Here is a 24,687-nt window from a genome sequence, read left to right on the forward strand (position 1 = left end):
AGGCAACATCGCCTATGGAGAAGAAAAAGATACTATAAGGCCGAAAGTCAAGAATTACGGTAGTCCAGACATGAGGCTAGACACCGCTGAATCTGCGTGGCTGTCATAAATTTCCACGCCATTGAATGGTAGATTTCTAAGAGCATCCCGAACATTGTCTGGGAAACTACTGTCGCGCAGCCATGCATGGCAGCGCAAAGCCACAGACCGAGCAAGAGCTCTACCCACAGAGTCAGTTGCATCAAGGGAAGTCTGAAGGGAAAATTGTGCCATTCCCCTGCCATCAAGAAGAAGACTATGTAATTCTGCCCGTGGCCCTTATGGAAGAGAAGGAAGAAGGATCTCGACTAAGTCCCAAAGGGCAAAGGAAGTGCGTGCGAACACGCAAGACGTATTCAATGCACGGATGCTCGCACTGGCAGAGACAAAAAGCTGGCGACTACACGCTTCCAACCATCTAGACTCCCTGGTGGGAGGTAACAACGGCAGAGCGGGGGAAGACTGCAAGTCAAAAGCCACCTGAACAACCAGACCCTGAGCCCTAGGGTGAAGGGACAGGCAGAGTGGATCACCCGGGGCAGGACGGTGTCTGCGGGCAATGGCCCGATCAACAGGGTCACCAGAGGAGGGCCTCGCCCATGTGCCAAGCAGGATGTCAAATAAAGATCCCCCAAGAAGTAGCAAAGGCTCCACCTCAATAGGCTCCATGTGGAGAAGATCCAGTAAAGGATCTGAAAGCAGGGAAACCGCAGAGGGCTGAAATCGAAGAATAGCTGTCGCCCTGTGAATAGCCCGTCCGTAGGCAGCACTAGCCTCAGTCGCCATTCTGGGAGGCGACAATAAACTGTCAGTAGGAGACGATTGGAGACTAACCCGACCACTAGACAGTAGAACTGGATGAGCCTGAGGCTGGTCTGAAGCCACGCAACACTAGGTACCTGCACCATGGGGCACAGAGACAACCTCGGAGCCGAGGAGGCCAAAGGAACGACCACCTCTTGAAAAAGAGGCGTAGGCACTGGCGTCGACTGACGCCATGTCGGAGTAGAATCGACGTCCAAGGAGTCCAGAGGAACGTTAACCTCATGCAAAAGAGGAGGTGTAGATGCTGGCACCGGTGTCGACCAACGGCGAGTGGGAGTCGCGTCGACGACCTCCAGAGGGGACTCGGCCTGGGCGCCGTCCGACGGTGATCCCACCGCAATATGAGGGGAGGAAAGACGCTAACAGGGTGTCGAGCCCGACGCCGCCTCAGATGTCAGCACAGGAAGCCGCGCAGGGCTATGCGGTGACTGGGCAGGTGGGCTGGACGGGCGACTGGGATGGCCCTCTGGGCCGTGTCCCGTCGGCGTCATATCGACTCCGGAACCGGAGTCGACGCACACAGCCGGCGCAGAGGACGAATCCGCCGGCGAGGACCCAACATGAGTGCCTTCCACCTCTTTGGGACCCAAAGGCGCACCATGGAGTGGGGGTGACCCAAAGAAAGATTGGACTGCCTTTGAATAAGCCTCAATTTGGGTCCGCGTCGCTTCAACTCCCGAGAAGGGAGGGTATGTAGGAGACGACTGCCGGATGCCCATGCCTGGCAAGGAGCAAGAGGAATGGCCTCCCAGCGTCACGCGTATGAGAGGAAGACCTCCGCGACTTACGCTTGTGCTTACCTGCCTCAGAACGACGTCCGCAGGAACGACCTCGGGAACGGGCCCGATCCTGAGAGGGAGAATGGCGACGCAAAGGTGCCGGGCCAGACAGCCGTGCAGCCAGCAATTTCATACGACGCTCTCTCAAGGACTTAGGTTTCATGTTGACAGGCCTCACACTCTTTGGAGTCGTGGTGCACTCCCAGGCACCACATACAGATGGCGTGCGGGTCCGTGGCAGACATCTGGCGCGCACAGGTCTCACACGCCTTAAAGCCCGAAGGCAGAACACACTGTTCCGTGACACCAAAGGCTTCGAGAAGGCCCAAAAAACTGGCCAAGGAACCGCTGGTTTTCCAGGATCCGCATTGGGACACGGAAAAGAAAAGAACTGCTGTCAGGGCGCTGGTACGGGCATATATGGCTCCACTGACGTCAAGTACGTGGACTACGTCAGGGCGGAGCCGTGCGGCGCCGCCCCCCGGCGCGCAGAGGTGCTGCTGCAGAAAGTTTTCCGGATCCAGTCTGACGCCTCTGGATATTCTAAGTTAATGAATCTGCGGCTAGATGTCTCTATTAGATAAAGAGGATGATGGAATAATCACTAATAAACATGGACTTCTTTCCTAGAGCACCTTCCTATTGTTGAAAAAGTTTTGGATCTGGTTCTCAGTGGCACCCATCAGCGGCAATTGCAGAAGAATTGTGCACGGGACACTCACTTTGATATATTTGGATTAAGGTGCAGCATGTACAGTCCAGCGCTGAAGTTTCGGTCTGTGTACTGTTTTTAGATATACTATGTTTGACTAAAGGGCAACTCTAGCTGTCCACCAGAGTGCAAGTTATCACAAACACAGTAAAGGGACAGGGGCTTTGGCTCTGCCCCTGGGTTATCTTTATTGGCATCTTCTTAGACAACAATTGTGTTATCCTGCCCATAGAGTTTTTTGTTTGCTCCAGATTGATACTTATTTTTAACATGAACCCCGTGTCAAATGAAGTAGGCAGCAGTTTTACACTGTGAACACTTTGACAAACACAATAGAAAGGGGTTTTATGGTATGAGCTGTCTAACAAATGCAACAGTATGGGGTTTTACATTGCAAACTCTCTGACAAATTGAGTGGGAAGACATTTTAATTTGTGAATTCAATGAGAAAGAGAACACAAACAGATTTTACCCTGTGACAAACCCCATAGGATTTAGATTTTACATTAACACTCAGCGACATTCTTACACAATAACACAAAAGTTAAGGAGGACCTATAGAGGGCTGGTTTTCATTTTTTTCTTCTTTTTTTAAAAACTTATTTTTATTGATTTTCACAATAATACAAATATTATATCCGTCAAGTCGCATCATGAACATTAAGTTCTTGCATTAGCAAAGTAATCAAAAGCATCTGCCACCCACGCACCACCCCCCTCTGGCTCAAGCTAACCTTTGCGGACATGGCATGTGTTTATCCTCTATGTAGACACAGTGATACATATCACTGCATATAAAGTCCATTACATGAGCAATACACATATAGTTTAGACTGACCCACATCTTACATTTTCTACACCATCTGACAATATTGGCAGCCCCGGACTATGCATTCTGATGCTATTCTTGTAATTCTTTGGCCACAAACTCCTCCACCATTGCATTCCAATCGAGCGAGATAGGTACCTTTCGCATCCCTTTCTGTTCTTCTCTTCGAAGCTCCGCTCCCTCCGCCCTTCCCCAACGCACCACCTCATTATACCAGTCTAATAACTGGGGCGATCTGGTAGCTTTCCACCTCATGGTTATATTTCTTTTTGCCAAGATCAGTGTAAGGTTCACAAATTTGTGGGCAGGGCTTCCCTTCTTCCCCTTGGTACCTAGTCTCAATATGCAACATTCCAATGACCGAATGTTCCTCGTCGGTGCCACAATATTCACTAGTTCTTGCACTGATGACCAATAATGCAGGAGTCTCGGGCAGTCCCACAACATGTGTAGTAAACCGGCATTTGGGGAATGGCAGCAGGGACAATCACCTGATACCTCTGGGAACATCAGGCTGAGCTTGTGGGGGGCTAAGTACGCACGGTGCACAATCAAGAGCTGGATAAATTTAAACTTCGGGTTTCTAGAGACCTTACACAGGTGTTCCAACAACATCCCCCATTCCGTATCCGTGAGTGTACGGCCAACATCCGTGTCCCACCTATCTCGAGTCAACTGCAGTGATGCGGACGTGTGTGTGCGGATACCCCGGTACAGCCACTTCGTCAGGTGACTGCCAGCACCCATCAAGTATTGCATATGTGTTAGTGAATGGGTCTGCGGCTCTTCCCCTCCCGGGGTACAAACCGTTTTGATATAGCGAGAAATGTGTGCATGTAGCAGAAACAATCTATTTGTCACCCCCGTCTCCTGCACAAATGTGTCATGATTCATCAATGTGCTGTTGGTGAAGAAATCGCCTATTGTGGACACTCCCGACTCCGCCCATACCTCTATATGTCTAAGAGTCACCCTTCCCGATGGAAGTGGAAGGCCCATCAGGGGTATGTTTGGGGTGTAGTGTGCCGTTATTTTAGTATAACGCGTGGCCTTCTTCCAATACCGTAAAGCCGTCCGCAAAAGTGGGGACGCAGTCACCGGAATTTTGCTGCCTGGTATCAGTAGTACATACAGTTCCCCACGTTCCCACACCTGGGGGGGGTCATGGATATTTCTCTCAGGTTGCGGCCTGCTATCCAGTATGTCAACCATTGCAACTGGCCTGCAGAGCAATAAGCCAGGGACTCCCATACCCCCTTGCTTTATGGCTAATTGCAGCTTAGAAAGCCCTATTCGCCTACGTCCCGAACCCCATATTAGTTCAACTAGCAGGGTGTCCAGTAATTTAAACGTCTGTAGTGGAATCATAATGGGCAGATTAACAAAATAATATAACAGTCTTGGTAGCATCACCATTTTAGCTATGGCTACCCGCCCAGCTACTGATATCGGTAAAGAAGTCCAGAACCGTATTTGCTTTCGAAGTGATGTTATAGAGCGATTCAAGTTACCATCCAATATATCCTCCACGTCCCGGTATATTTGAATACCCAGATATTTAAAAGTAACCGTTGCGGTTTGCAACTTCCAGCAACCGAATTGGATTGGTTTGGTCCTGGCTACGTCAGTAAAAAATAAGGCATATGACTTTTTCTCGTTTATTGTAAGTCCCGAAAGTTTCTGGAACACCGAAAAAAGCTCAGGCATAGGGTCATATGCCTCGTCTAGGTTGTTAATAAATAAAATGAGATCATCTGCATATGTCGAAACAACATGCATCTCCTCATTTATACGTATCCCCCTGTGGCTTGCCATTACACGTAACTTGTGCAGTAGAGGCTTCAGCGCTGAAATGAATAATAAGGGCGAGAGCGGGCAACCCTGTTTAGTACCCCTCTCGCCACCTGGTATTGGCTTGAAATGTGGGTCCCCATGCGAGCCCTTGCATTTGTATATAACAGTCTCACCCAGTCCGTGTACCCCGGCGGAATCCCAAAGCGAGGCAGCGCATTCAGCATATATTCCCAGTGTAGGGAGTCAAACGCTTGATGCAGATCCAAAGAAATGCAGCCCCGCAGATCAGTGTCCGTAGACACCTGGGACATTACCATATGAAGCCTCCGAAGATTGAGCGCTGTACTCCTATTTGGTACAAATCCACACTGATCGTATCAATCTGGGGGCATATTGCAATAGCCTAGTTGCCAATAGATTACTTAAAATCTTGTAGTCCGTTTTAAGGAGCGATAGGGGTCTATAGCTCGCCATGTCTCTGCTGTCCCTTTCCAGTTTCGGAAGGGAGACCACCGTCGCCTGTAAAGTAGTGAGGGGGAGGGAGCCATCCTCTAGTGCCACCTGATATAATTCCTGTAGTCGGGGAACCAACAAGTCAGAATACACAGCATAGAATTCAATGGGCAAGCCGTCATTCCCCGGCGATTTGTTATGGGGAAGGGCTTTAATCGCTGCTTTGAGTTCCATATTTGTGACTGGCCTTTTTAATTCTGCTGCTTGTTCATCGCTCAATGTAGGGAGCTGCAATCCCTCAAAAAACGCCTCATACTCCCTCTCCTCAACCCTTTCTGGGGACGCATACAGTTGCTCATAATACCGCCGAAAAGCGGCGTTAATTTCCAACTGTGTGCGCATCACCTCACCGCCTGGGGTAGCTTTTTCAAGAATGGGAGACACTGGAGGTGCATCTTTAATTATCCTAGCAAGCAAGGGGTCCGCTCTCTCTGCATTCACATGCTGTTTCTGAGTGTATAATCGATAATCTAGGACGCAGAGCTCTTCCAACAGCCCAGCGTGCGTTATGTGCAGTTCCTGCAACTCTGCTTTGCTCGCGTCATTCGTTACCGCCGCCTGTTCCAGCTTGCCCAGCCTATCTTCTAATTCCGCAAGCTTGTCAAGCAGGGTTGCACGTACACTTACTTTTGTAATGATCGCCACCCCCGTATCACAGTTTTAAAGGCGCCCTATTTAATCTGCTGGGTGCTAGCTGTATCTGTGTTCTCAGTAAAGTAGTGGGTTATGGCCATGGAAAGAGCATTGCGGAACACGGAGTCTTCCAGTAATGAGGGGTTTAATCTCAATGACGGGATGGGCGTCGGGACCTTCCCCCAAAGTAATGTAGCCTCTATCGGATTATGATCCGAGTACGTTTTGCCCAAGTGTGTGGTGTCTATAAGAGTGTCCAATAATTTCTGCGAGCATAAGATTCGATCTATTGGGGTGTGTAGGCCATGCGGTGCAGAAAAAAATGAGTATTCTCTGTCTACTGGGTGCTTCTCCCTCCAAATGTCTCCCAGTCCCCAGCCTCCCGTCTATGTCTGGAGCGCGTATGCCTGCTTCCTACACCCCGCCCCCTGCAGAGGAGGATGAGCTCTGTCCAGTTCTAAATCCAGCACTGCATTAAAATCACCTCCCAAAATCCAAGGGTATCCTTCCCAGCCCACCAAGGCAGTAAGTACTAAGGGTTGCCAGAAATTTGTCCTTTTCCGGGTTCGGGGCATAAATACTCCCTACTGCTATGTGTTTCCCGTCTAACAAGCTATGCAACAGCACATATCTCCCATTGGAATCCGCCCTTTGTTCGAGAAACTGGAAGGGGGTGCCATTTCTAAACCATATCGCCGCCCCTCGGGCAAATGCGGAGTAAGAAGTAGAAAACAGCTGGCACCTCCATTTCTTTAGAAGCTTAGCAGCTTCCGCCTGTATTAAATGTGTCTCTTGTAAAAAGACTATATGTGCCTTCTTACGGTTTAATTGTGCCAGAATCCTATGTCGTTTGTGTATAGATCCCATACCTCTCACGTTCCAGGACGTATATTTATATATCTATTAGGTTGCACCATCAGATTTCCAAACGTACAAACTGCTCATTCTATAGTTCCCCGTACACTGAGCACCCTGCATGGCACATGTAGCCAAGCCCATAACCCCCTGGTAAACTTCCCAATACTAGGTTCCCCCACTCAACATAAGAGGACCAAACCAACAAAACAACTCAACAAGAACTCTAGTTTCCATAACTAAGTGCAGTTGCCTTAGGGGTAGTGGCCACCACCCGCCTCATAGCACCTTCCACACAATACTCAATAGTCAAAGACATTAGAGCCCCAACCATCACCATTTTGTTTGTGTCATAGAACCATTATTATAGACATCGAGACCAACCAACACGTCAACACTGTATAGGTAACCACATAATTGGCATATTTAGCATAATTTGTATACATATATATACTCATCTGACAGTCCATTTCAGCAGTAGGAGAAGAGCACCTCCGTCACCCCAGATAATCATTGGCAATCTGAGGGGGGAACAGTGCCAAACTATTTTCAGAGTCAGATTGTGCATTCACATCTTCCGAAGAGTCCACAGTTTCCGCCACCGATTGTGCATCGTGGGCTGCTAATGCGACCGCCGTAAGGAGCGCATCCTTTTGACTGTCCGATATCTGCTCTTGTGACGGGTGCCCTCCTCTACCGGTACCAGCTTGGCTTCTCTTGTCAGGTCTGTCTCTGCTCACCCGCTGCGACTTTGGTTACTGTCTTCGGCTGGATTGTGAGGAGTGCTGTGAGCCGGCGACGACAGAGTAATTTCTAGCCAGTCCGCTGCTTCCTCCAGGTTGTCGAAGAACAGGGCCTTTTGATCATAGAGAACCTTAAGATGAGCCGGGAACAATAGGGCGTACTTCAGTTGATGTAGCCGAAGTTTCTTTTTGACGTCTTGAAAAGTAGCCCTCGCTCTCTGTACTGCCAGAGGGAAATCCGAGTAAAGCAAAATGTTTTGTTCTCAAATGTTATCGGGGCCTTCTCCCTGGCCGCACGCAATACGGGGTCCCAATCTTTATAGTTCAAAATCCGCGCTATGATCGGCCTAGGCGGTGCGGTGCCCCAGGGAGAGGAGGCCTGGGCAGGACTCCGTGAGCACGTTCCACACTAAAATGTTCTGTGAGCCCCATCGTAGTTACCCGTTCTCGTAGCCATTGTTCGACAAATTGGGTTGGGTGGGACCCCTCACTTCTCTCCGGCACTCCCAAAATGCGCACATTGTTGCACCTAGAGCGCCCCTCTGCATCATCCACCCTATCCTGTAGACCTTTCAATTGGCGCTGTAGTTCTATTTGAGAGGAGTGTGTTGTCTGTTGGGGTATGAGGTAATCTAGTGCTAATCTGTTATTTTTTACTTTGTCCGCCAGTTTTGTGTGATCTGCTTTCAATAGATAAAAACTGCTAGTCAGCGTGCCTATTTGTGTTCCCATAACAGCCCTGGAGTCTCGTATTTCTCTCAGTATTAAATCCAGCTTGCCTTCAGTACTAGTGGGCTCTGTGGGCGGAATCACATCTGGGTCTGGACTGCGCACCTGTGTGTCTGGCACTGTTCCCGGTGGGTCGGCGGAGATTCCAATTGTTTTGCCTTGGGACACCCCATATCATCAAAGGGATTGGGGAGGTGTACGCCGCAGCTCTCACACCCCAACACCACTTGTAAGACGCTACTTGATAGCCCACAGCAGTTACACAGGATTATACCGCGTGGCAAATGGCTTCTCAGTATAGGGTCCACCGTGCTGCCGTCTCGCCAAAGTGTTTCGCCGCTTCCCACGTTCAACCTTATCCAGGCACAGTCTGTCTCCACCTCCCTCTGGCAATAGCACAGGTGCACCTCACGCAGTTAAGGCCCAGACCGTAGCATCATCCAGCCCGGTCCCACCCTAGGTCACAATGTACCCCTGGGCAGGCAGCCGTGCAGAAAGGTGAGAGATCAGCCTCAGAAGGAGATGTCCAAATACCTGTCAATATAAGCCTGGAAGCGCAGAACCTGTCAGTCTGTCCGTGGGGCTCCCCAACAATCACTATTGTTCTTCCCCGCGTCCGGGGGGCTAAGTCCTGGTATCCAGCGCTTTACCATAAGCATCCCCAAGAAACTTCCAGTCGTATCTCTCTTGTGCTGCCCCAGGCCTCTCTCACTACTTAGGCCGCCCCGTACAGCTCACCCTTAAATGCTATGTCAGCCACTGTGCAGTGATTTACAACCTCCGATTTGCCCCAGTGTTCGAAGCACACCTCAGTCCCAGATCGGTCCGATTTCCCGTAATTTCCAACCAGGGCAGGCCGTCTGCTCCTGGACTGCCGCAATGCAAGGGACAAAGTCGGGGGCAGCCCAGTTCTGGGTCTCACACACGTCCCTCTCACCAATTTCGCCGAGTGTGAGCTGGTCTTCTACTTCCGTCGGCCATTGTGGGCCGAGTCCGGTTCTGTAAATACCACCGATCGTAGCCCCCAGCTCTGTTCATCGGGGGTGGGGGGTAGGGGGCAGGTCGCGCTCTTTATAAATCGACCCGACTCGCCGCCTCCGGTCCGCGGGGCCCCCCACTTCCCTTCCGTGTCACTCTGCAGCTTCCACTGCAGCGCGGGCACAGCCTCAGATGCCACCTGATCTTCAAGGGCGAAACCAAGCCTCAAACAGCTCGAAATACGGGCCGCCGCGGTCCACAGACCCTCCGATTCCTTCAGCGCCGTGATTTGAGCGCCGCTGGTCCGATGTCTACCGGATAAATGCCCCAGTGTCAGGGTGAGTTACGGAGCTACTCCAGCTCGCGTCCGCCATGCTCGGCGGTTGGCCACGCCCCCCCGAGGGCTGGTTTTCATTAAGCACATTTGTATTATTATGTTGAGCATTTAGTTGCCAGTGAATTAATGTACATTTTCCATTTAAAAGTAAAACAAGTGACTGGACATGGATTTATTAAGAGCCATTGTGGGCTAAGCAGAGTCTAGGTTTTTATCATATATCATCTTACTGAATACGCCTTGGACTGCCCTGCCTTGCTTAAGGAGAACATTTGGCGCTCAGTTTGGGTAAGCTGGCCACAGTGATATGTCACCTCCTATTTGTTGGCATTCTCCTTTACAGGTATTTGATTGGACAGCAGTTGAGCTAGCCTCCCTATGACGTACCTCTACTGCTCATACGTAATACATTCATTGTTAACAGAGACTCTGTGTCAAATACAGGAGTAAGGGGAAGTACATGGTGTCACCCTGTGATAAATACAATAGAAATTATTTAAACATTGTGAACTGAGTAATAAACACAATAGGAAAGGACTCTACACTATTTTTAGGTCTCGCCTAGGCAGCGCTTGCGCTGTCTCGTTGAGACATGCAGTATATACTATAGTAGGGAAGCTTCATTTAAGCTCCGCCCATCTTTTGGAGTGGCTTACATCCTAAATACTGCATTCTGATTGGTTTTCAGCTTCCTAGTCCCTCCCCATGACGGCCATGTCGTCATTTATGTCCTTCCACGGCTATCAGCCCCTTTACTGCATAGACTATTTTTCTTTGCTCCGGTTTAAATGTGCCTTTCTTTTTTTTTTTTACTTCTTTTGCAAGCTTGTTTCATTTTCGCGGTACGCGCTACGCGATTTCCTCCCGTCCCTGCCTCTCTCCCCCTCCCGCAGTCCGTCTGCGTTGCGGAGGGATCGTGCTCCGAGCTCTGGAGTTACACCGGCTACCAGCCGCGCCTACTTCCTGGAGAAAACTGCAACGAAGGCGGCCATCTTTGAAGGGCAGGGTTGGAAGTTAATGGAAAGCTAATGGCATTGTCAGGTAAAGCAAACGGAAGAAAATGCGTTGCTTTTTTATTTCAATGGGATTCTTGCAATATCTTCTTTAATTCGTAAAAAGAATGTTTCAAAATATTTACAAATATAATGCACTAGGAGCAATTACGTATTACTCAAAAAGTTTTTCGAGCGAGTCTAGAATTATTTTCAGCATTTTGTACATTAGGTACAACGGGTGTCGGATTGCTTCGATTACACTGAGATACTGGTTTAGCAAATCCAAAACGGCCGCCTGATGGCACATTCCAAGGCAGGAGGCGTGTCCTTGAGCACCTAACTGGTATGCTATTGGCGTATAGGATGCCGGAAGCGGTGCTGGACCCGCCCTAGAGGCTCCCTCCTACGCTAGTTGTGTGGCAGACATGGTTTCATTTTCGCATTCTGCCTCAGGCAATTCCTTCCCGTCCCTCCCCCCTGCAGTCCCATGCCTTCTTGCTCCCCCCTGCAGTCCGGAATTGGTTAAAGCGAGCATTGTGGTTAAAATGGGCGGTGGGCACGCTGGTGTATTGCAGGCTGGATGCTGCATTTAGTAAGGAAGAAATATAAATCGGCGGCTCGCAATGCGACTTTATTTGCTCTGGAGTAATGGTTTCATTTTCGCGTTACGCGTGAAGCAATTTAATCCCGTCCTCCCCCCCCCTCCCGCAGTCCGGTGCCTTCTCGCCCCCCCCCACCTTAGTCCGGTGCCTTCTCGCTCCCCGTCCCTTAAATGCACGAGATATCAAACATTCACGGGAGAGGGTAAGAGAGTTTGTCTAGGCTTGTTTACTAATATGCAGTCATACTGCAGATTGTGATCAAAGTATGGCATTTCTGACTGACACGGGATTCGTGCTTGACAAAACTGCACACTAAGATCATGCCCACAAGTACCGTGTGTGATGACGAGGCAGAGGACTGGTTCCAAAGGGCGCCGATGGCAGTGTTTGCAGAAGCCCACGAAGTAGCCAGGTTTCATATAATAATGAGTCAGTGAAGAAGACCGCTCTTTCGATCGCCTAGCTTTTGTATTTATGGTTCACAAAAGACAGACATGCTGAACATATCTCACGAAAGATTCGTGGAGATGCTTGTGCGACCGTATGTGGGGTCGGTGGCAAGGGCGGCTCATTTTTCAAGAACACCACCCTTGATATAAAACACGGGCTCTTGGCTATACAGCAATTTTAAAAAGAAAAGTTTTTCTTGCTGGATTAGACTGGCAGCCGTGTGACACTGACAGCCAACTAATTCACACTAATGCTCACAAGAGAAAACTCGAACCGCACAGTGACATGAGCGAGTGATGTTTATAACGAAAAGTATCACTGTGCAGAAGACCGCAAGCTATGTTTTTGTCTAGGAAATAATATTTTGATTCCCATTACCGTCCCGTGGCAGAATTTGTCATTCGAGAGTGACATGTCGGTAATTGATAATGAGTGTGAAAGAAAACATGACATCCGCGAAAAAGAGAGTGAGGCAGGCAGGAAGCGAGAGGTAGAAAGATTCCATGTTTGGGTCGAAAATAATTGATACAAGAAGGGCGTTGTAGCGAGATCAACGCTGCCATAAAACAGTGACATAACTGCAGCATAATGTTAAATTGTGACACACATGAGTTGTGGCTGGATGGTGTGTTTCTCCGAATTAGCAGATAAAACCGCTTTAAATTCTGAGCACTGGCAAGAGGTTATGGTACTCTGGTATGTACATATTCAAAAGCTGATTGGCCATCTCTTTACCCTTTAAACAAAAAGGTATTGTATTGACATGCAGCGCTTTGCACGACACGAAGACCAAAAAGCGCGCATGCTCTGCTAAACTCTTTAAGTATGGAAGAAGTGTTTAATAGCCTCGGCAGTTTACTATCTGCTAACACTCTTGACAGGCTGTGGACTCGGACATTTCTGAGATAATGTTCGCATGGTCCATTTTATTTGAATATATTCTCATTTCAACCCTGACCTTGGTATGAATCTCAGAAACGGGAAAATGTCTAAAACTGGGAATAGGGTGTTCATTCGTTTTCAGGTTACAGGAGGCTGGAATGGCCCGTGGTTTCATTTACAGCACGTTTTAGGACCAGTGCCATCATCTAGCAGTCTGTTCTGTTTTTTTGTCAGACTATTGGCACTCAGCTGGCGGAAAGAACACAATAGCGGAGAGGAGGAGAAAGTACAAAATGCTGAAATGTAACTGCAGGGAGAAAAAAGTATATCATAATAAGTATTCATATGCTGCATTGCTAAATACATAAGGTTCCAAAGGCGAGACCGATGCATTGCAAATGCTTGTTGAACCAGGAGACACCCTTTTGCACAGATCTCTAGCACAGGAGTGGCTGGTAGAGCTGCATGAAAATTTATTTGAAAATCACTGTAATAGCTGATTCAATTACTACAATTTCGCGTTTTCAACTGTGCACATGTTATACATAGCCTGTTCACTACTGACATTTTAGCCTCATCCTCAAATTTGGCAATGCCACGGGACGAATCACAAATGATTAGCTCACCGTCTGGAAGTTTACATTTAATTTATCTTTTTCAAGGTCCTTTTTTATTGTTCTTGGAGAAAGCTGTACACCGGCTAATCTGAGTTTCGGTTTCTGTCACGTGTTCTCATCCAAAACAATGTATGAAGAAACCTATAAAATTCATGGAAACTGTGGAGCGGTTGGCTTTAGATTTGGGTAACTCTGCCAAGCATAGAAATATTGCACTTTCGCTTGTTTTTCTGAATACGTGTGTGCAAATTTCAGTAGTCATGTGAACAGGTATGCCTTATCTCTGACACTAGATAGGTCTGATTTTCATTGTGTACATTTAAAATTTTATATTTAGTGTTTAGATTAAAGTATTTTTATTTTTTTTTAAATAAAAGCACTGACTGGAAATTAATTTGTTACGTGTTATTTTTCACTGTGTAGAGAGAGGAGTTTCTAGCCCACACCACCAACCTGAGTAATCCTTGGACTGCTCAGCCTCTCTACTCTGAGGGTCCAGTGCTATAGGTGTGTACTTGCTCATATGCTGACACCAATAGGCACAACTGGTAGCCCAGATGATGTAGGGGAGAGCGATCCATGAGTGCCGAGTCCACCGGTCAACCAAGTAAAGGTTCTCAAAAGTAAATAAATGGACAGCCTGGGTCATTAATGTCCCCTCTGCACACAGATCTTTGGGTAGTCTCATTAGGGAAAATAACCCATCCAGGCTCAGAAGCAGAGAAGAGGACTCAGTTTAGGAATGCTTGTTGAAGCACTATCCACAAATAGGACTTAGCCACTGCCTCAGAGAACAGAGGAGTAAAACCCTTAAAACCCTTATGGTGCAAAAAAAGAAAACACTCTAAATACCAAAAGCACTCTCACACCCTTCACAAACTAGCAGTCACACACTACCAGAAGAACTGTGAGATGACTCACAGAGTACTAGTCAATGGAGGGCACTTTCACATACCTTCCAGACTAGTAATTATACCCTACCAACAACATTCCTAACCCTCACAGAGTAACAGCCTGACACTACACATTCCGCATACATTACCCGGTTCAGCACTACCAGACATCACTATCACACTCTTCACAGACTAGCAGGCAAACCCACCAAACCTCTCACAGACGATCAGGCACACACTACTGCAGTGTTGGCTGCCACAAACAAAGGTTGGTCGGGCGGGTGGAGGGAACATGGGAGGGGTAGCACGGGGGCTTTTAATTAATAATATATATTTTTTTTAAAAGAACTTACCTGAAGCCAACGGCCACCTCCTGCCCTCTTCCTGGTCCCAGCAACCCCTGGGACAGACTCCCATCCAATCCGTGTTGCAGAACATCGCAGGGATTGGCCTGAATGGGCTGGAAAGATGCTCTATTCAGACCAGTGAGTCTGTGGGGTTTCTCCAGCCCGGTTGTTCAATGTAGCCGGGCTGGAGAATCCTAAGAGCACATGTGTGGGGAGAGGATGTGGTCTCATGGATAGACTGCCGACTTTGGAGCTGGGAAACCAAGGTTCGAGCTTCGAGGTCGACTCCACATCCTGTGATTCTGGGCAAATCACTTAATCATCCCGTGCCTCCAAAAAAAAATGAATGTGTCCTTGTGTAACGTAACTGGTCCTCATGTAAAGTGCTCCAATACCTTCAGGTTGAGTTCGCGCTATATAAATCTGCCTGAGAAGGCTGGCCAACACATATATGCGCACTTAGGGATTGCACAGAGCACTCCTACTCCCCTCTCCCATGCCTTGGACCCGCCCCTCCCTACAGGGCTGGCTCAGAGCTGGCAAATTAAAAATAAAACAATGTTCTAGCATCATATGCTGGCTCTGAGCCAGGCAGTGGGGCGACTCCTTTGTGTCCATCATCCTAAGCAGCTCCCAGAAGACTTTACAAATCTTTGTGACTGTTTCATCATTCTGTAGTCACCTATCCATGCAGTCATTTATCTTTGCACTCATTTTTGACTCATTCTTGCATTAATCTATTCGGCCATCCGCAATATTACACAGTCAAACTCGAAGAGCCATTTTGAGTGTAAGCCAGACCTATGGGCTTTGCTACTATTTTATGAGGGGAATGAGTGGGCTTGCAGAGTGTGAGACTGCCTCACTATACACTAAGATGGTGTGCTGTCGATAGTCATGTCCGACGTTTTGCAGTAAAGTTGAAATTAAATTATAACTCTTATAGACGTATCACAAATGTTAGCTGAACTGCAATGCCATACGTTGTATACTGTATTAAACAAAAGTTACATAAAATCCTAAGTACATAGATGGAAGTGGTGTGCAAGGAGTGAGGCATTCAGTCACTGACTGAAAGCTGAACCTACTGGCATTGTCAAAGCTTGTAAATAACGTACTTGGCCACTGAAACAGGGTACCTTGTATGGATCATGGGCCTCACACATCGCTCTGTAAGGGGCCCCCTATCTTCAGATGGCCCTGAGTTTCTCATCATCTCTTCTATTAAGTCTGTCGCTTACCGCAAAAGGAGCTGGTCTGACTAGTGATGAATGCAGCCACTCTGACAGGATCGAGGCAAGCGCAGTAAATGCCTATTGAGTATGTTAAAAGCTTACATCACTACCACAGGCAGAGATGGCGCGCCACATTTCCTAACAGAATTAAAGAATAATTCAAACTGAGCCATGTACCTTTCATGATTCTAGACTGCAACTGAAAGGCATCTCTTTTACTGGAGCTAAGAAAAATAACCTCAAATTGTTTTGTTACGGACACCTCAACAATAAATATAGTTGCCAGTATATCTTAAGAACAACACGCTCATTGCTACGCGAATAACACATGAGAAATATTACAATTAGAGTCATTTTCAAATAAAAGTCATAAAAACAGTGGCAATGCTCACTGAAACGTTTACACATACCTGTACTTGATCAGCATGCGTCTCAGCAAATGAAACCACTTCTGAGCACCACTGAGCTATTATGTCAAATGCTGGTACGGCCCAGTGAAGACAGGAGGCACTGGTGAACTGCTGTAATGTCTGCACGGGGGACGCCAGCAGTCCTAGGCAGCCAGCAAGGACTGCACATTCGTCTTCTTCCTGTTAGACACAGAAACAATGCAGGTATGATAGAATTAGTCAGTATAAAAAATACAGATCCCCCAGTGTAAAGGGAAAATCAAAAGTTAGACTTCTAATTTCCATAAAGATTGTATAACCGCTGGACCGTAGGCTTTTCCCATTGGTTTAACTCAACTCTTCATCCCAATCTTTGTCCCACATTATAGGGAAGAAGCACACGAGACAGCAAATGTCATACACGGCTGAGGATTCAGAACTGGAAAAGAAGGCGTGCCCAAATGTAGATTTAGCACTAACTCATTTAAACATCCGTGTTACAGCATTGACATGCAAAGAGACACCATTCAGGTTGATGGAGTGGTGATGTGCCTAGGTGGAGCATCATGGCCCGGTATTACGTCTATCCATCTCGAGCTTCTACTTGCCAAAGATGATTCTGGTGAATTGTTCTGAGCTTCTAGCTAACTAGAACCCTACTTGTGACAGAGGTAACAAGCTGTGATAGAGCCAAACTAGTCTCCACAAAGGACTTTGCTTATTGAGGTAAGTAATCCTCCGCTCTAGGAGAGTAAGTTGGGAGACGGGCAGGAGTGTACTGGATCACCTGGGAGAGTGTGCAGAGTTATAACCAAGGTATCAGCAGCCTTTGAATAACAGCTGCAAAACACTGACAGATCTGTCATTTGCCTCTGGAATTTGAAAATTATTTTCCCTCTGATTTTGCAACTATAAGCCTGCCATCTTAAAGCTCAGTAAGAAAGGAGATTTCTGATTTACTGTGATAGTCTTCATTCCAGCCCGAACTAAGTTCAGGAAAATCCACAGAATCAGAATCTGACCAATACAAATCAGCAAAATGTAAATTAATGAGATCTACTTGTCTTCCCAATAACTTTCCCCTCATTCTCAGCTTTGTAAACTGCTGACCATTTTCTAGCAGATTTGTGAATGAGGCCATTCGTAGGCGTTTCATAATGAGACAAAGTGGTTGCTCCTGAACATTCTTCTGTTCCTGCATAATCTGTGCTGGTTTTACCATCAACACTGATGGTCTTTTTTCGGTCTTTGGGTTGGTTGTCATTAATGCCACGGTTCTCTAGCTAGGCTAGACTACCAGTGCCAATAGGCATCGAAGGCCTCTACTCTTGTGTGCACTACAGAAAAACAAAATAGTCTGCTGGAAAACCTGGCTGGTTAAGCTGAGGCTGCATTGCTCAGAAAGGGCAACTTACGTTTTGGCCACAGCTTCTCCAAAACTGGTATGGGCAATGATGAGGAGTCTGAATAATCCCCTGATGGTTTTCTCTTTTTCACTATGCTCATAAGAGGAATATTACTATCTTTAATAGTCTTGTCCTTCTTCTGGTACTTCTTTCTGTCAGGAGTTCGAACATTTTGAGGTGCTCATATATTTTAATTTGGACCCAGCCCCTTTGTAGATGTCAAAAAGTAAAAGTGACTTCCCTTCAGTAACAATATTTCTGGTGACTACATTATCCTTCCACAGAATGCTCACCTTACGAATATCCTTCAGGTACCATACTTGATCTGGAAATGTTTTCACCATCAAAGGGCCCTACAGGGTCAGCATGTGGCCTCAGCCACAAATCTGTCTGCTCGGAGTACACAGCTGCAAAAAGAATAGATGATGGACGGAATGCTGAATCAATCGAACATTCACACCCAGTCACAGATCTAGGTTAAATCCATCTTTTTTTGCACGCCACTCCATTCCAGTTTAGACCCAGTCATATGCAAATCAGTCTTGACCCTGTTACCCATGGGAGCAGTCCAGCCTGAACTGCCAGGCCAGGTCCTCCCTGGAACAGAAACAAGCATCCTAGGACCGGTTTCGGGGATTCACACCTCATCAGCCATGCTAGATTGAATCTGGTGGCAAAGTACACAGAGCACAAACCAGCATGCCGGCTTCAATTCATAGTGCATTTCCCGCAACTCATCAAGGCATGCAGAAAAGAATCGAGAGAGAATCAACCACAGCAATTATACAGCATGTGATATGTTTCATAACTTGGGAGGAATCTGCGGAAAGGTTACATGTCCACCAAATATTCTGTTACTGAGGGTAAGTATATTTTCTTGCGTTGGCTACTTCTCACAACAGATCTCTCAGCTTGTGAGTGAATTCTAAAGCAATACTCTCCAGGAGGTGGGACTGAGTAGAGCCTGTTAACAATGTTAATCACTCTGTGCTTGGGCTGTCAGGAAGCAATGTTTCTAAAATGTATGCATGTTAACAACATAGAAGCCAAGCCATTGTTAGGCACTTGAATGCCTCTGGTGAGAGCCGTGGAAGCAGCATGGCCATAGTGGGGTGGGCGCGAGTACTCTCTGGGGGATCATTCTTGGCCAAAGCATAGAAGATCTTGATACAGAAAATAACCAAAAGTGAAATGGTGCATTTGTCACTGCCTTGCCACTCCTGTCTTTGGTGAAGATTTGATCATTCACTCTATCCTATTGAGTGCTGTCGATCTAAAAGGATGCTGCATGCCTGGAGTCTAGTCTATGAACCACTCCTCTTGCTTGGTAGGATGAGGAGAATATAAGAAAGAGGAAAAGGTGCCAAACTAGCACAGGTGTAAAGCAGATACCACTTTTGGTAGAAAACGTCAACAGACACGAATAACCAATTTGTCCGGGTAGAACAGTATGAATGGTGGCCAAATCGAAAGGGAATAAAGTTCACCAAACCTACAAGCTGAAGTCAGTGCCAACAGGAAGACTGTCTTCAAAGTGAGAATAACCTGGCAGCTGTGCATAGGCGAATGGCATGAGAAAAGTCAATCCAAGATTCAAACCCACTGAGGAACAACAAATGGAGTGGGAGGAAACAAACACAGTAAGCGTTTTATTAAAGGACACACTAATGGTTACTTAAACAGAGAAAGCTGGCCAGAGAGTCACATGAAGACGAGCAGCCAAATAACCTTAGTAGCAACCGTTAGACCTTGCTGGGCAAGCAACAGTGTGAAATCCAGAACACTGAAATGGCAAGACTGAAATGGGGCACGGCCTTTCCACTCAAACCAACTAAACTTGGTCCAGTGGCTTGCATAAACGGATTTTGGGGTGGGTTTTCTAGCAGTCAAGATGAAGTACGCAACTTTGGATGGTAAACAAAAGGACTCTAGCTGGTACAGCTCATCATGGTGTGAAACCAGCTTCACCCTGTGTGGGAGAGAAAGAGGGGCACCAAAGCTTAAGACTCTGAATGTCTTCATAGTACAGCAGCTACAGTACAGTCATTTCACAAGTCTCCTATGAGAGGTGGGCTTCAATCACTAACTGGAGGCAGGTGGAAGAGACAGAATGGCAGGTACCACTGGCAAAACTTAAAAGGTGGCACCATTATCAAATATAAAATTGCACAGCTTTTACATATGAAAGTTTACACTATGTGACGAACAGTGAGGCAAAGATTACACTCTTTCCTTTATTGACCTACACCAGCCTAAACAAAGCACACATTACAAAGACTTTAATATTCACGAGTTTAATTAAGGAAATTAATATTCAATCCAGGTCCAGTAAAGAAAAATTATGTCTGCCTCTTAGAACACCATGTCAGCCTCTCTCTCTGACATGAAATATTTTTGACTCTTCCCAAAAGTCTGTGCCATTCCTGTTTCCGGTCATTGACTAGAATACACTACTTATGAGCCAGCCTGGACCAAATTTCCGACTAGCAGTATATCCATGAAGAACTTTATGACATTAAATTCTAGGGAGGAAAACATAGCATATGCATAAACAGCAAGTTAAATTTTAATGTAAAACTGGGTAAGATAATCCTTGCCTCCATATCCTTAATAGAAATGATACATTCATATGAGAAAGCAAGGGCATTTTATGTTCCATGTTAGGACTCGAGACAAGCATTATGCCTGCTTTTTACTCACCACTAAAGCAGCCATCTCAGCAACAAGCTTTAAATAGAATCTCTTAAAGGTAAATTCCATCAACTAATCCACCCATATCTTCCAATCTAGGTCCCTTACAAATGATTCTGTCACCTTCGCCCCCGACACAGAGTGAGCACTAAAGCTCCAAACCGGTCGGTACAGATAAAAGCTTCAACCATGATACCTCTTACAGACCTAGCCAAAGAGGCAGATGGTACCTGTGCAATTGGATTACTGAAAGTTATCAGGAGTCGTTTCACACCTGAATACCCTCATAGTTATTACATTAATATTTAAACATCTGACCACACAAAGATGTGGGTTCCTTGGAAAATTCATACTGGAAGTCAAACCATTACTAGATTTTATTATCCCGGCGGTGGTAAAACGAACAACCTCTGGTGAAAACATTCTTCCTTCTATAACACACGTATAAGCGACTCCTCTGCAGGAATTCAAACACAATAGCAGCTAACGGTTTCCTGGACAAATCATCACTTTCAGTCTTTATTAGAAACATTTTCATTGCTTCTGCATAAAGTAAACCTTCACAAAGCAAGAAGAGTATCAGTAGCACACCTTTAATTTTAATATTGTCCTATCCCTCCCCACCTATGTGGCAGTTAAACATTATGTGTGAAATGGAGACAGTAACAAGCTGCATTACTTATGTAAAGTAACATCAGCATCAGACCTACTTTCATTAGTCTACAAACAAGAGTGCTAACAGCCAGTATCTTAGCGAGCGGGAACACTGTAGTGTTGAATTCCCCTCTATTAGATAGTCCACTAATGGCTACCAAATTACTTTCGATTTCCACTCGTCATCTCTCAAGTCATATCTCTATAGTGATTAGTGACCATAGTCTACACTGACTATAAAGCGATATTTGACGGGCTGACTTGTTTCCAGTGAGTCAGTGCCCAATCTCCTCCTCACTCCAACTGCCTCTAGTTTCTAGGCCAAACACCCAATACAACAGTGAGTATGTCCTGGGGGACCGGTATGCCCTTTGCCCATTTTTAATGCCCGAGAATCTTCTTCCAAAAAGTTTAAAGCTTTTTGCATTGCCACCAAACATTTAAGGAGAAACCCTCCTCCCAGCACCCTCTCCAACATTTACCATCAGTATTTGGGAACAAAGTGCTTCAGTTTCGCCACGTCATGTACTAGTTGTATAACATTTTGTAAGTCAAAGGAGTATGTAGTTCCTAAATAGATAGAAAAAAATACCACAAAGCTAGATTCCACATGTAGTTATGAACACTCAGCAATCAGAACACAACATGCAATCCACACACAGTGATCACGTGCTCCCCAAACCAGACATCTGGACATGTACACACAGGCCCACACAAGCCACCTGGATCCCCTTAAATCTGATGACTGCACTTATTTACCACTAAGATGCTTTTCCAAGAATGCAGAATTTGTTTATTGTACCTCACAAGATGTATATATAGTCGGCAGATACTCTGTACACCGAGAGACTTTCTTAAGACACAACTCTGTCAATACTCTGCCGGTCGCTGCATTTAATTTAACCAACTTGTTCCTGTTTTTCCAAACGCCTCTTGTCTTCTGATTTCTTTAAGGTAAATTCATACCTGAGCAACATTCCGATAAGTAGGGGAATGAGACAGGGTTGGCCCCTGTCCCCTCCCCTGTTTGCCCTCACTATAGAATCACGGGCATGTAGGGTCCTTGACCACCTAGTGATCCAGGGTTTTCATATTTTGGGTTAGACCGTCAAGAAGATCTCGCTTTATGTGGACAACAACCTTCTTTATATCACTGTACCGTCCCTTGCCCTGCTTTTCCAGCTATTTGAAGACTACGGGAGCTATTCAGGCTACCGCATTAATTGGGACAAGTCAGTAATTTACCTTCCTCATCGTCTGTCACACTCCACCCTTGGGTTTAAATATCTGGGCATATTTATGATACTACGAAAGGAGATATGCTTTGAATGCAATCTCTGGAGGGTGGTGCAAACTTGCCGGGAGGATATGGAGATGTGACAGGGCCTGCCCTTCACACTGCTAGGGAAAGCAGCCATGTTTAAGATGGTGTCATTACCTAAGCTACTTTATGGCATGCAGAATACGTACTATCCGATCCCCATGGAGGCCTTCACCGCAATAGTAAGAGATATGAGAACGTTATTGTGGGCTGGCAAGCACCCTAGAAAAGCCCTGAAAACTCTACAGCATAATCAATATAATGGTGAGTAGCTCTGCCAGATGAGCGTGCTTATTACTGGGCGTCCCACCTCATTAACGCAAACGACTGTGTTCTTTTACCTCCCTAGATCACTCAACATTTAGATTGGAACGGTCATAATGGGAACTGAGGTCTTGTCTGCACTCTCTATATGGAAGTCGAGGGACTCAACTTCTCTTTCTGGCCACTCGGTAGCAATAGGGGAATGAGATATAGCTATGAAATCCACCGGGTAGTATTGTAAACCCACAGAATAAAATCCACTGAGGGAAGGGAACTGGCATCCAAACTACAAAAGCTGGGGGGATTTGGGGCTTGGGATCTGATAGGGATTTCCAAAGTGGGAGATCTGGTTGAAAGTACTGAAACTATGCCATTTTCCTCGCTTCAGTGGGAGTACGGAATGCAAGAGAATCAATTCCTAAAGTATGCGCAGGTTTGACACACAACAAGGGCAGAGGGGATCTCAGGGGAGGGTATTTCAGACTTTGCCCTGTTGGAGGGGAGGCAACTGATGAAGGAATTGGGTAGAGGTGCGATTTCTTTCACAAATAATACCCTTAATAACAATATGCCAGATACTTTGCGTGGTCTGCGAGAAAAATGGGTGGGGGATGTGGGGGACATGGAAGACATTGACTGGGAGGCAACCCTATGGCACCCTATGGAGGTAGCTATAAAAACACAGCTGAGACTGGTCAAACTCAAAATCTTACACCGAGTGTACTATGACAGGCGTAGCCTTCATGACATGGCGAGGGCTCAAAACGCACAAGTTACTTACTTGTGTAATGATATATCTGTAAGAGAAATTAGTAAGTGATAGATTCCTCCCCTTAGAATATTCCCAGGCATCAGACTGGATCCGGAAAGTTTTTCGTCAGCAGTACCCCTGCTCGTCGGTAGGCGTTGTCGTGCGGCTCCGTGTACGTCGCTGGCGTCGTAGTCGCCGAGATGACGTAATTGGAGCTAATTAAGACGCGCTCACGCGTGCTGATGTCAGTTCTGTACACAACTTTTCTGCGCCAGGAACGCAGAGCCATGCCAGAGACGGACTACTGGTGTAATAGAACTAGGGCCCTGAAAGGGATGACCTGAACCCTAGAGAACAGTTCGCAGAACGGGGAGGATGGGCGGACGGTAAGGAATCTATCACTAACTAATGTCTCTTACAGATATATCGTTACACAAGTAAGTAACTTGTGCATCTGAAAGAGACATGTTAGTGATAGATTCCTTACCTTAGGATACATACCCAAGCAACACCAACCCCGATATGAAATCACACCAGAAAGTCACAGAGAACCGACGGGCCAAAGATGCCGTCTCTTCGGACTTGACTGTCAAGGCAATAGTGCTTAGTTAAAGTGTGCAACGAGGCCCACGTAGCAGTCTGACAGATATCTTGCAGGGGGACACCAGTAGAATGAGCGCGCAGTTCAACCGGAGGTTCCCTTTTAGCTAGAGAGTTACAGGCTTTAATGCACAAGACAACCCATCGGGAGATAGTCCGCTTGTGCACAGCTCGGCCTTTCTTGGCTCCCACATAGCCAACAAAGAGCTGGTCATCCACCAGGAACTGTTGTATGCGGTTGAGATAGAATGAAAGCGAACGTTTTGGGTCCAAACGGAGGAGCCTCCCTTCCTCTCTTGTAGGGTGCGGAGGCGGAAAGAAAGTGCAAGTGACAGTTTGCCCGAGATAAAAGGCAGTTACTACTTTTGGCAGAAAGGAGGGATGTGGTTGAAGCACAACCTTGTCCAGATGAATTGCCAGGAAAGGAGGTTTACATGAAAGAGCCTGGAGCTCACTCACACGCCTAGCGGAGGTGATGGCCACCAGGAAGACAGTTCTCAAAGTTAATAACCGCAAAGGACAGTTATGAAGAGGCTCAAAGGGAGTGCACATTAAGTACATGAGAACCAGGTTCAAGTCCCACTGAGGCATTACAAAAGGAATAGGAGCGAAAAGGTGAGTTATGCCTTTGAGAAACCGATTGACAACAGGGGACTTGAAAAGAGAGGGTTGATCAGGCAGCCTGAGAAAGGCTGAAAGAGCAGAAAGGTAGCCCTTGATAGTGCCCACAGCAGAGCCCTGCTGGGCCAAAGAGAGAAGGAACAATAGAACCTCAGTAAGAGGGGCAGAAAGGGGGTCCACAGCTTTCGCTGTGCACCATGCCA

General features: G+C 46.6%; 1 protein-coding gene across 7 annotated transcripts in view; it reads right to left on the bottom strand.

Moving 5' to 3' along the window:
- Nucleotides 1–24,687, bottom strand: part of UBR3 (ubiquitin protein ligase E3 component n-recognin 3) — a 2,077,978-nt gene that overhangs the window by 79,673 nt on the left and 1,973,618 nt on the right. For all 7 annotated transcript variants that reach the window (XM_085645338.1, XM_085645337.1, XM_085645336.1 and 4 more), the window contains one exon: nucleotides 16,198–16,377. In XM_085645338.1, the coding sequence (XP_085501464.1) occupies nucleotides 16,198–16,377 (180 nt within the window). The remainder of the gene's footprint in view (nucleotides 1–16,197; nucleotides 16,378–24,687) is intronic.

The sequence above is a fragment of the Triturus cristatus genome, chromosome 3_1 (assembly GCF_964204655.1).
Source record: "Triturus cristatus chromosome 3_1, aTriCri1.1, whole genome shotgun sequence".
NCBI lineage: Eukaryota > Metazoa > Chordata > Amphibia > Caudata > Salamandridae > Triturus > Triturus cristatus.